A 13,615-nucleotide genomic window follows, 5' to 3' on the forward strand; every position below is an offset into this window, starting at 1 on the left:
TTTAATTGTAAGTACTGAAGGTATTGCTCATTTCCTATGTTATACTTTTGCACCAGGTCCTGGAAAGTGATGAAGGTGTTATTCTGAAAGATGTGTTGAAGCTGTGTGATACCTCTTTGTTTCCAAGTGGTGGAGTGGAGTGGTGATTTGTTGAGTGAAAAGTCAGGGTTGTGCCATATTGGGGTGTATTTACATGGTGACATTGTGAATTTAAAGATTTTATTAATTTTCCACCAAGCTGTCAGGGTTGTTGAGATTACGGTATTTGTGAAGCAATCGTGGTGTTTTATGGAAGTGCTAAGGAATGGCAAGTCGGAGATTGAAATTTCATTGCATTCTGACTGTTCTATTTCAATCCATGGGTTATTCTGTTGGTTGGGATGAATCCACTTTGAGATATACTGTAGTTGATTAGCCAGGTAATAATAGTAGAAGTTTGGTGCTTCCAGTCCTCCTTGAGATTTGTGTTTCTGTAAAGTTGCTAGTTTAATCCGGGGTGGTTTATTTTTCCAGTAGAATTTAGTTGTCATGGAGTTGAGTGAATTAAACCAGTTAGTAGTGGGTTGAGTTGGAGTCATTTTGAAGAGGTAGTTCATTTTAGGTAGTATAGTCATTTTTACAGTTGCTATTCTGCCATTTAGAGAAAGTGGTAAATTTGTGGTAAAGTCATTTTCTATTGATTTTAATAGTGGAGTGAAATTAAGGCGAAACAACTCTGACAGCTTGGCGGAGATATGTATGCCTAGATATTTAATATTACCTGAGGAGGTGAGGGGCGTGTTTTTCGCTGTAGCGTGCGAGTCAACACCGCAGATGGGTAAAATTGTTGATTTTGTCCGGTTTACAGTATAGTCTGATATTTTAGAAAATAAATTGATAAGCTTCATGGCTTCTTGCAGGGAATTTGATGGGTCTTGGAGGCAAAGCAGTATGTCGTCTGCGTAAAGGCTGAGTTTGTGGTGTGTGTTGGAGGTTTGAATTCCTTTGATGTTGTTATTTTGGCGTACTGCAGCAGCTAGAGGTTCAATGAACAGGGCAAAAAGTGATGGTGAGAGTGGACATCCTCGCCTGGTCCCTCTGTGTAGCATGAAACTCTGTGATGTTAGTCCATTAGTAGAAACTGTGGCCATCGGTGAGTTATACAGTGTTTTTATCCATTGAATAAACGATTCCCCGAATCCAAACTTCTGAAGTGTTTTGCATAGAATTGTCCGGTTTACTTTATCAAATGCCTTTTCCGCATCTAACGAAACAAGTATTGTTTTTGTTTTACTTTTTTGGGATATATTGATTAAATTGAATAATCTGCGCATGTTATTTGATGAATCTCTTCCTTTGATAAATCCGGTTTGGTCTGAGTGGATTAGTGATGGGGTTACTCTTTCAATTCTGATGGCTAGCGCTTTACTGATAATTTTGAGATCGGTATTGATGAGTGATAGGGGGCGGTAGCTAGAACATAGGGTTGGGTCTTTGTCAGGCTTCAGTAGTACTGAGAGGAGTGCTGTGTTCATATGTAGCGGGATTTTTGAGTTTTGTTTAATATCAACAGTCATTCTAAAGAAAAGTGGGGAGATTGTGTGCCAGAAGTGCTTAAAGAACTCAGCAGGGAAACCGTCAGGTCCTGGTGCTTTATTATTTGGTATCTGGTTGAGGGCATTATAGAATTCTTCCAATGTTAATGGTGCGTCTAGTTCATTTGCTGTTTCCTTGTTAAGCTGAGGAAGGTCAGTACTATTGAGGAAGGAGTGGATGTCTGTCAAATTTGGTTCATGATCTGAGGTTTATAATTTAATGTAAAATTCCCGAAATGTATTATTTATATCTGTAGGTGTTTGCATGGTTTCCCCTGCTGAGTTCTTTATGACCGGAATAATGGATTTGTCTTTGGCTCGTTTTAATTGGTTTGCCAGATATTTACCAGATTTGTTGCTGTATTCAAAATTGTCATGTCTTAGTCTTTGCAGTATGAATTGGTTTTTCTTGTTTATAATAGTGTTCAATTGAAAATTGGTTGTTGTTAATTCATTCAGAAGTTGTTCCGTGGGATTATTAGCATACTTGACATTTAATTCTCTGAGTTTTTGTTCCAATTTCTTTTCAATCTCATTTTCCTTTTTCTTCTTGTGTGATGAGTATGATATGATTTTTCCTCTCAGTACTACTTTAGCAGTTTCCCACAGTAATGAGGGTGAGATATCCCGGGAATCGTTTATTTCCATGAAGGATGTCCATTCTTCTCTGAAGAAAGTGTTAAAACCAGGATCTTTAAGCAGCGAGATATTGAAACGCCATCTGGGTGAGGGTTGTTTAAATTGTTTAGTGTTTAGATTGAAGGATACAGGGGCATGATCGCTAATTATGATGGGGTGGGTGTGAAAATCTGAAATATCAGATATAATTGAATTACTGGTAAGAAAAAAGTCTATGCGAGAGAATGACTGGTGAACCGGTGAGAAGTACGTGTATTCTCTGGTTGATGGGTTTTTTAATCGCCAACTATCACCAAGGCCGAAATCTTTCATATACTGCTTTAGTGTTTTGGTGGAGTGCCAATTTCTAGAATTACCTGATATGCTAGACCTATCTAGGTTGGTGTTGATGACAGTGTTGAAATCACCTCCAATTATTATTGTTGAATTTGGGGTTTCATTCAGTGAAGAGAAAAATGTATGGAAGAAAGTGGGATCGTCAGTATTGGGGCCGTATATGTTTGCTATGGTGATATTGCTGCTGTTAATGGAAGCGTTGATGATGACATATCGCCCTTCAGGATCAGTAATGGTGGTTTTATGAATTAATGGTATTCTTTTGTTTATTAAAATTGATACGCCTCTTTTCTTTGAGTTATAGGTTGATGAGAATACTTGATTGAAATGTGGGGTTTTTAACTTTTGAGATTCAGCTGCTGTTATATGAGTTTCTTGTAGTAAGCATATGTCAGCCTGTAATTTGATTAGGTGGTTGAAAATTTTAACTTTCTTCGCCTGTGAGGAAATCCCACGGATATTCCAGGTTATGAATTTGAGCGACATGTTTTATAAGGATTGAAGTCAGTTTTAAAGCTGAGTGTTATGTAGTATTGTGTGTGTTATATATAATAGGACGAGTAGATATGATTGTGAAATTAGTAGTGGGCTGGTGTTTCTTTGCAATACCACATTTGGCAAAAAATGAGATACCTGCAGTAATAACGATCCATTAACAGTAAAATGAATAACATCATAGAGAAGCGACTTTGCCATAATCATCCTGCTTACATCATAATGCAGTGTCATCCCAATTAAGAGGTTAATTGCATATCTCCATTTTCTCCCAGTTTCCCTTCTCTCCCAATTTTCTAAACAAAGATAGACACACAGACGCAGAGAAATACAGAAAGAAAGACAACGACAAACAGATAACAATGAGATAGAGTAGAACATAGAGAGGGAGAAATATATATATATATATATATATATATATATATATATATATATATATATATATATATATATATATATATATATATATATAGATGTGTGTAGGTAGTGTGTGTGTGTGTGTGTGTGAGAGAGTGAATAAGTAAGTAAGGTAGAGGGTGTGAGTGTTCGTGTTGAGGTTGTCAAGACAGTGGAGTTAGTTACACAGCAGTAGGAGGGTAAGTTGCTGGCAGCCGGCATTGTTGGTATAATGGGGTCTCAGAGAAGCCAGGGTGTGGTGTTACAGTCTCGAAATAGATGTCCATCGATGTAGAGTTTGGCCACAACAAGGGAAGTCCGCTTGCCCTGTTCCCTGTGCTTTTTAAGAATTGGCCATAGTATTTTGCGGAGCTCGTTTATTTCCCGAGGGAACTGGTCGTTGAGGCCGAATTTGGTGCCCCTCAGTTCCTTCCCATTGCGTTTCACCAGTTCTTTTTGCTGGAAGTGTTCGGATTTTGCGATGAAAGCACGGGGACCTTTGTTTGTGCGTGCGCCGAGGCGGTGAATGCGGTGAAAAGTTATGTTGTTCACAGTCTCTGGTGGAATTTTTAGATCGCGCCGCATAAAATCTTTAATGAGGGCTTCCGGGTTATCTGGTATGCTTTCTGGAATTCCAGAGAATATCAGATTGTCTCGCATACTTCTAGTTTGTAAATCCAGGATGGCTTTCAAACAAAGTTCATCTGGTTCGTGAGGGTTTTCGTCGTAGTTTGGAGTTCTGAGTTGTGTTTTTGGAGAATCTCAACCTGGTGGTGGGTGAACTCGAGGCTGGCGCGCAGCTCTTTTATTTCTTGATGCAGCACGCCAAGGATATCAAGTTTTTTATTAATGGAGGCGAGTATACTGACCTCGATTCCGGTGGTGGTGAGATCCTCCGTGCTGGTAGAGGAGTCAGTTTTTTTCCTCTTTGCCGGGTTAGTGTTTTCTGTTGGCAGGCAAGTGTCTTCCATGACGCACTGCGAAAAGCAATCGTTGATAAATCTCTCAAGTTGCTCCACGATGAGATTTGTGTATTTGTAATCCGGTTGGGGAATAACTAATTAGGTGGAGAATTAGGTGGATAAACTATATTCTATATTTTTAAGGGACGAAGTCTAACAGGCATGCACTGCCAAGTTTGAATCTCCCTCCTTAGCTGTCGAATTCTCAGAGCTCACGCATGCTCAGATTTTCACCCTCTTTAATGCTCCATCTCCTCCAGGCAGACTGTCTGTGTCAGAGGAAGGTGAAGTATTGGGGCCATACAATGTCTTCAGAGGGTGGAGTGATTTTCTTGTGATTTTACAAGTAAACGAACCGGAGCAAAAGCGCACTTGGAGAAAAGCTTTATTTGGTGGTGGTGGAACCCGGCAGCAAGTCTGCTTGCGCTGCAGCTTAACTCAGAGAACTGTCACCATGATTAGCCTTTTATACCATGAAGCAAACAGACAGTAGGTGTACAACGTTGCTTGATGCAAATCAGAATCTAGGTGTAATGCTAAATTCCCCATTTGTCTGTGATGGCTACCATTCGCCCATTACCGGTTGTGTTTTGCCTTAATCAATTGCTATTGGCTCCAACAGTAATGCGGCACCAAAGTTGTGAAGCTTTCTTTGTATCTATGGTAATAAGACCATCAGGTTAAACAGTTCTCCTATCATGAACCATGTCTGTTCAGATGTCAGTATAATCTTACAATAGCCTCTGGACGGTCAGCGGTTCCAACTTTTAGGACCAGCAATTCTGTCATGCCGTGCCGCTGCCAGCTTTTCGGCACCGGCACCAGTATTTTGTCAGTGGAAAAGCTCTGCCTCGATTAGGCACCGGCACCAGCACCGCAGCAGTGAAAAAGGGGTAATACTAGTGGCAATCAAACACAAAGGAAAAGGTCAGATTTAGTCAAACCTTTACTAGGAACAAAAGAAAAACCAGGCTTGATTAACAAAAAAAGAGACGTACACAATGATTGTATAGTTAACTGAATGAACCAAGGAAAACAAGAAAGTGACAAAATGAAGAACCTAACTCAAGGCAGTAGAGGGGGAAAGTGAGAGCCAGGGAATGACACCTGACTGATAATTGTCAATATTCAATTAAATAAACAATGAGTTGCCTAGCTGAACTTGCTAGGTTATATTTTAAGCGTGCATGCGTGTGTGTGTGTGTGCGCGCAGTAGTTTCTTACCCTCTCATGCAATTTGATCACCTTTGCTGCTATCCAAAGGAATGTCTTGTCTCCACCATCATTATCATCCAGAAAAGAGAGTTCTTTGAAGTGTGGATCCAGGGCAGAAGAAAAGTGAAGCAGGTCTTGGAGGTCTGTGCACCAGCCATGAGAGTCTTTTCTTAACTTGACTTTCATATTGGAAAAGACTGACAGGTCATCTTCATCAGGCTGGAAGCGTGTCTGTAGTTTGGCCCAGACTGGGGCAATCTAGGTGATGGTGGGCCACTCTTCCTCACTGAGTAGCACGGTTGCCACTTTCAGAGGTGTCACTAATTTGATGATCTCTTTGATGAGCACCATGTCTGCCTAAGATTATCTCTTCCCCTCTTCTTAACTCTTTGGACAGCAGTGTATTCAGCAAAGCAAGCTGTTGCTCCCAAAAACTTTTCAGCTTGTCCAGGGAACTGTTCCGCCAGATGGACACATCCTGTATTAGCTTCTGCACTGGCAGGCTGATTTGGGCCTTGGTGGAAGTAGTCACCCTCTTTTCACAAACTTTTTTTGCTACTTTCTCAGCCTGTAGAATAGAATAGAATGCCGTGATCACACACACCACACACACACACACACACACGCACACATACACACACTGTGAACTTATCCTCTGCATTTAACGCACCCTTACACACCGGTAGTGAACACACACACATCAGGCGCAGGAGCAGCGGGCAGCACACCTGTGCCAAGGGAGCAGCTGGGCTTAGGTGCCTTGCTCAAGGGCACCTCAGCCATGGATGTTTCCTGCCAGTCCTGAGAATCGTACTGGCGTCCTTTCAGTCTGATTCCATAACCTCTAGGCCATGGGCTGCCCAAGCTCTTAATAAACCTACAATTACTTTTAAACACAAGGAGGGCAGACCACACTGGCGTAACTACCTACTACTTACTATGCAATACACGGACTCTTCTATTGTGAACATGAGGTTTTTGTATCATTTAGTTCTAAGGTCTGATTATTTTCTGGACTTAAACAAGATATATCTCAGAATAGGAACCAGACCTAGAGATCTATATTGAGATCTATAACCAGACATTACTGCACTAGGCTGGATTTTAGATATTTGGGTATATTAGGTATATACTGGGTATAGGTGTGGGTACAGAGTATATAGGCAAGCTCTAATGAACTATGATAGATTGTTTAAGTACACCATCTGTGATAACTCCACTTGTGCACTGTATATTGAGCCTGCCAGCATATTGCCATCTTGTCTGCAGGAGGCACATTCCATTTTTTTTCTTTTCTTTTTTAATTATTCTTCATTTTTCTATTTTTTCTATTCTTCTTCGTTAACATTGTTACTTTTTAATTCCCCTTTTTCCAATTTAGTCGTGACTAGTTCCCTTGCATTTCTATTCCCCATCACTTGAACAGCCCTACCACTGAGTGGAGAGTAGTGGTGGACTGTTCGATTAATTTTAGTGAACCGATTCTTTTGAACAGTTCGAGAAACTGAACCAGGTTTTTTTTTCAGGTTTTCGAGTTTTGATTCTTTTGCGCTTCTGATACATTTCTTCACTCACTTCTTTAGCTTAAGGCACTTGCTGATGCTTTAGGCCGTGTACAAATCTAATGTTAATAAAATAATTACTCAAACTTTGCATAATTTCAATAAATCCATTTATTTCTTCTTTGCTAATGTTCCCTTTATACTTAAATTTCAAAATGGTAAAATAAATCAATGTGTCGATAAACGGTTATGCTCCAAAAAAGTGCATTCAAAGAAATGAAGAAAATCAGTACTGTAACTCTTCAAAGGTAACAGATTTCCTGAATAAGACTTCCTCTTTTGAGGTTCTTCTCAAGACAAAGAGATAAATACCCTGTCTCTTGGCCAGAGTATGTATCTGTTTTTATTTTTCAAAGAACTGTGACTGTTCTTGTAACATTATCTGAATCATATAAGCTTTTCTTCATAATGACACATACACCTGGCAACAAGAGGCTAATATTGCTCACCAAAAACAAAACAAAACAAAACAAAACAAAAACAAAAAAACTAACATTATTATCATATTCTACAGTGATTGCTCTTACTTAATATTCAACATGTATTGGCTTGATGTTTTCAGTGTTCTCTTTTCCAGAGGGCATAGCTGGAGATTTTACATTCAAATGAGTCTCATGTCCAGGATTAAAGGAAAAAGACAAAGGTGGATTGACTACAAATTAATCTTTAGCTCTTATGATTCCGTTCACAGTTCATTTTACTTCCAAATCAGATTCAAGCAAATCTGAAGGTGACTGACTTATCACAGGCTGACATTTTTCCAATATCCCATTGCTTTGTCTGAGCTCAGGGCTTTCTGTACTTCTAATGGCCATTATTTCCATTGTCTATGACAGGTTTTCCTCAGTATTTAGGGCGTCTTGGGTTTATTAAAAGTGAAGACTCACAGAATACATGAAATAGACTGTTAGAAAGACAGACAATGTTTCCAGAAAAAAAGGTTTTACAGAAAATGCTAACAGCCTGTCAGCAGGTTGGAGTTCAAACTAAGCATCTGAACTGAAACAAAATTAACTATTTTCTATTAAAACTACTGCCCCCTGACTATGTGGCTCTGGAAAATCCCAATTTGAATGGTGGCTGTGCAAAGTTACAGTAATTTCAGATGATGATCCCACCCCCTACCTCACTGCTAAGATTGGAAACTCCACTCTGTCAGTCCTCTAGGTGTGCTTTCTTGACAAAGTCACCAAAAGAGCTGGCCAGATTTTGGAGAAGGAAGTAGATACTGGGTTCCCTTTTTTGCTCTCTATGTCACTCTTTCTTTCTCATTCAATGTTAGAGCATGCAAATATGGAGGCAGAGCACACTTTTCAATCATATTTTATAACTTTAAGAATGTAAGCTAAGTTTAAAGCTAAGACAGAGTATTTCATTTTACCTTTAACTGCCCTGCACATAACTCAACATTTATCCCACTCATGACAACACATCATCTTTTAGACTATACCTAGATCTTTTGGGACATAAATAAGTCATTTGTAACATATTTTGTTATATGTTTGGATAAAAAACATCTGGATAAAGATAGCTATTCAGTGTGGAAGACTACATTTAAACATGGAAATGAAGATTGCATGGCTCTGATTGTATTTCAGCCTGGTCTCATGTATAGTACTTCTTACCATATATATTTCAATTTTTACATATTACATTTCACAAGGACAGCAAACATGTAATGTTTACTCTTTTTAACATGGCTGTTGGTTTAAAACAGTTGTGACACTGGAACACTTCAAACGTTTTGTGGTAGTAAAACTTCTGACCAGCACATACATTACTGACACACATTGATGTCTTTTCATTGAGGGTGAGGTTGATATGCTCAACATTTGCATAGCACTCTCTTTCACAGCTCAAAGGAAAAGATCACATTTTCGTATATAACCGCATACGCAAAAAAGTTATGGTAGTACATGAGATTAAGAATGAATTTTGCTTCTTTTTTGCCCCAGCGATACACAGTTTTGATTTTCATATGTTGGGGCAGAAATAATTTAATTAGTTTTTATTCAGTACAATTCATTTAAATTTATTATTCATTCATTTCTAGAGACCTCACCATGCACAGATTTGAGAAAATTACAAAAGATGATTTCAAGAAATTCAAGAAGGTGCACCATCATTTCACTGAGTCACACAGCTTAAGTTTCTCAGTTTCTGGTCAATTCATATCAAATATTATTGACAATGCTACACTATTCTGTCAAGCATTTGGTTTCCTTATCAGTTGGCCTAAGTATTTCAGTAAACCTGCTTAGTAACACAGGTAAACACCTAAAGGATTATGACACATATATTAAAAAAAAAGACAGATATGGCACTGCACTACAAGTTAGACATTGAACATTAATCCTGTGCCATACTGAGTTGTGCTAAATTAGCATACTATTTTGCAAAATGAAAATGTAGATCGGGCTAAATTAAGATTAAACGTGCTATTAAAGATAAAATTTAAGTTCATTCAAACATATATTTAAATCTTTTCTCAGTCTTTGAAATCCTTGACAACAGTGCAAAAAAACCCATCATTTATATTTTAAATAAGGTGATATCACCACTAATAAACAATGAAAAAAATAATTTCTCTTCATGCTTTATACATACAGCAAGGATTATCAAGTTTTGCCATAGATTTGTAACCACTGCTGAGACTGTTTTTAATGCCCCTACAGTAGCACACAGGGCTTCTTAGTGGGAAGTGGCTGAGGATTGAGAAAGGCACGCACAGCCTCAGTGAAGACCTCCTTTATGCCATCCTGGTTGAGGGCAGAGCACTCTAGGTACCTGATTGCATTTAACTGCCTTGCGAGAGCTGTGCCCTGCTGTGGGCTAATGGTTGTCTGACTCTGCTCTTTGAGCTTCTTGAGGACTTCTGGGTCATTGCGCAGGTCTTTTTTGGTGCCAACTAGCAAAATTGGCACATTTGGGCAATGGTGAGTGACCTCTGGGTGCCACTTGTGCTTGACATTCTCATAGGAGGGGGGGCTGGCAATAGAAAAGCAGATTATGAAGACATTTGTCTGGGGATAGGAGAGAGTGCGTAGACGGTCATACTCTTCTTGGCCGGCTGTGTCCCAAAGATTAAGGCTGATAGTTCGCCCATCTACAGTCACCTGGGCACTGTAGTTGTCAAATACAGTAGGAATGTACTCTTTAGGGAAGGCATTGGTTGTGTAGGAGATGAGCAGGCAGGTCTTACCCACAGCACCATCCCCTACCACAACACATTTGATACTCTGCATTCTGCTTCTATACACAGCCTCAGATATCTGAAATGTAAAAAAAAAAAAAAAAAAAAAAAAAAAAAAAAAGGAGAGAGAGAGAGAGATATTAACAAAAGAGTTTATGGTATGTGGTCAAGCTATCAAAAAATCCATATTTAAATAAATGAATCTTAAGGCTGTCTATATGTCGAAGGCACAGCATCATAAACCCCCCCCCCACCAAAAGAGAAAACAAAAACCCTCAATAATTGGAAGGTTTTAGATAATCATTTTGAAGAGAGAGTGTGTACTCATCAACACATGCAAACTGTATTCATAAATGGGACACCGTAGTGTGACTTCCTCTCACAGCACACAATAATGCATGAGATTATTTTTAATCTGCTCTCACACCTAAAGTGTTGTAGTCAGCAGCGTATATTTACATCACTCTCGGTGTGGTAATCATTATGAAGACTTAGTGCTTTTTTTAGTATCTCTTGAGGTTCCATATACATCCATCAGATACACAGTGAATGGGGTTATGTAAACCTATCCACAGTTTAGTCAGTGAGGAACATCAGGAAAACAGGACATTGCTCAAAGCTCTCTTTAAAGCAGATGCTAGACTGAAGGTAGAAATTTAGTATGGCTTGTGTTCCAAAAGTATATGAGAACATGCATTTCTAGACTGAACAAGCATTGAACTTCTTTTTTAAAAGTCTTGCACAAAACACATTGAAGGACGGAATACAAATTCTGAATTTTTGCACATCATCAGGATGTATTTTGAGAAAATGCACTGTCACCCAAGAGTTTAAAGATAGTTCCTCTTCAACAGAGTCTAGGGAGCAGACATTTGCTGAGATACTTAGAGATAGTAAAAAATATGGTTTGCCAGCAGTCTAAAACACTGACATCATATAAATTGTTGTCTTTGAAACAGAATACTGACATATAGAGTATTGACATGTAAAGGAAGTACATTTAATCATGGTAATGGGCCAAGTGATTTTTTCAGTTTCAGCTTCACAAATCTATGAATTATTTCAGTATGATTATGTCAATGCTTAAAAGCTTCCATTTGGTAGGTTATGACATTTACCCATGGAATATTTTCATTTTTTTGTTCCAAACGGCAAGGTGATCAATAAAACAGAAGTACAATGAAACGGTGCTTTGAAGAATAACGCGCTGACACGATTAATCGCTGGATCCTTACTGAACTGCTAAGGTAAGTCTTTAATGTAAGTCATCCGTTTAACAGGTTGACAAGCTGTTCACTTTACCAAAATGAGTGACGCGTCTTTTTTTTTTTTTTTTCTTTTTTAAATGATGCCTCGTTCATATGACGTCTTATGACAGCTTGGGAGGAAAAAAAAAACTTTAACAAGACCTATTTAAAAGACCAATCTACAATTATTTTGAAACGTGCTTAAACTGTGTTTCATTCACCCGAATACTGGAGAGAGGGACCGCTGAATGTGAGGTGTTTGTGCTTTCAGCGGTTTATGAGAGAGTAGAACTTCGGCAAATATCGGTGAACCGTTACAGGCAAAGCAGTAGTTCTGTTAACCATGATTTTGAGGCGGGCTTCACGAGAATGGTACATTTACTTATGGGATTAAACAAGTGACTCTGCGGACTATCTTGATAAGATAACAAATAAACATAAGCTCACCAAACATACTCTTGTTCCAGTGGATAGCCCGGTCAGGTAAGACAAAATTGATTATCTTTTCCGTATGTCTCAAAGCAGGCGCGCAGTGGGAGGCTGCTGTAGGAAGTGAGTGTGGTACACAGAGAGGAAGTAAAAAAATGAAGCTGTAGCTTAGTGAGGAAGTTAATCGCGGGAGTAAGTTATTTACAGCAATGCAACCCAACACACAACGTCGAAAACAGATTACAAAATCATTTCAAAAATAGTTAAGCGTCACATGCTTTGACCTAGGCCATTTCCGAGTTGTGAGCAAAATCTTGTAGATAGCTTAAACATAAAATTATAAAAACTTAGCTTCTTTGAATCGTCGGCTCAAATAATTTGAGAATGAAACAAAGATGATGACACAATAGTTGACTATACAAAATGATTTGACTAAAGTTCAAGGAGTAAAGATTACGACAAATACCTACTATGATACACTGCTTTCATTATTAAATGCACAATACATTTGACATTTTCACTTGTTTCATTCATTTTGAGCACATTTTAAGATTTGCCAGTTAAGTGGTTCAGAGGAGAACTTTTGAGGTGAAAAATCCCCACTGCAAAAAGAGCCTCCAGGTGGCACACTTGCACTTATTTTTTTTAACAGTGTATTACTATGATGTTTTCTGTTCTTTCTTTTCACTACTTTGACAGATATCTGATACACACACAGCAGCAATCAGAATTTATTTTCCGAACAATGGCTCGAACGAAGGGAGGGGCGGTGTCTTTAAAGATTGCACCTCTCCATGGGGTTTCACCAAATGTAATTGCTGCACCACCTCAATGCAATACGTGGAGGTTAAATGAAATGCAACTTCCACATGGATTCGGCTTCGCTCTGGTTCTGCAGGCTTATCAAAGAGGGTTTGGCCAGAGCCTATCTACATAGAGCCTGTCCACTTCCTATTAATGCCATTGTACCGAAATTAGCTGAAATTCACCTAGAGGGCGCTCGCGAGAGAGTACTCAATGAGTAGGAGTGAGTGAAGCTAAACGGATAAAATAATTATTTACACCTCCTTCTAGACAAAAAAAGTTTTTGAAAGTACAGTATCAACTCTATATCAGAATTGAATTTTTTTCGCCTATAAAACGCTAGCGTTCTGCTAATGTATGCTGATTGGTCGGTTAAGGATTTACGACTGATTGCGACAGTACATCCTCCTTCGTTGGCACCTGGAGTCTTCGGAAGTTTTGACATGAATTCGAATGAAAATCTAAAGGAGGACCATGTAGATATTCGTGTTTGACAGCTAAATGTAGATCTGGTTGATGTAATAGTATGCTAACTAGTCATGGTAGCGAATGCCATAAAGTGTCAAAATGGCGACTGCCGTAAAGTGGCTCGTGGTGCGTGACGTCACAAATATTTACAGAAAGGTGGTTTACTACAATTGGAAAACCGTTAAAAACAAACAAACAAAAACTAAGGACTGGACGTATATCTATTGTCTAGACCCCTTATATCGAAAACATAATGAAAAATTGCAAGATTTTTGGGGTTACATTTTAGGCCCCC

General features: G+C 38.8%; 1 protein-coding gene across 1 annotated transcript; it reads right to left on the minus strand.

The window, feature by feature from the left end:
* Nucleotides 1–9,848: 9,848 nt before the first annotated feature.
* On the minus strand, nucleotides 9,849–12,107 carry LOC115813690 (rho-related GTP-binding protein RhoG-like). The gene is made up of 2 exons (XM_030776238.1): nucleotides 12,067–12,107; nucleotides 9,849–10,451 (listed from the first exon to the last, which is right to left on the minus strand). Exon 2 carries the CDS (start codon nucleotides 10,422–10,424, stop codon nucleotides 9,849–9,851), a length of 576 nt encoding a protein of 191 aa, XP_030632098.1. The 5' UTR covers nucleotides 10,425–10,451; nucleotides 12,067–12,107.
* Between the last annotated feature and the right edge of the window lie 1,508 nt (nucleotides 12,108–13,615).

Source organism: Chanos chanos, chromosome 6 (genome assembly GCF_902362185.1).
Source record: "Chanos chanos chromosome 6, fChaCha1.1, whole genome shotgun sequence".
Taxonomy (NCBI): Eukaryota; Metazoa; Chordata; class Actinopteri; order Gonorynchiformes; family Chanidae; genus Chanos; species Chanos chanos.

Coding starts and splice junctions, on each gene's coding strand:
- LOC115813690 (XM_030776238.1), bottom strand. CDS start 10,424: ATGCAGAGTATCAAATGTGTTGTGGTAGGGGATGGTGCTGTGGGTAAG.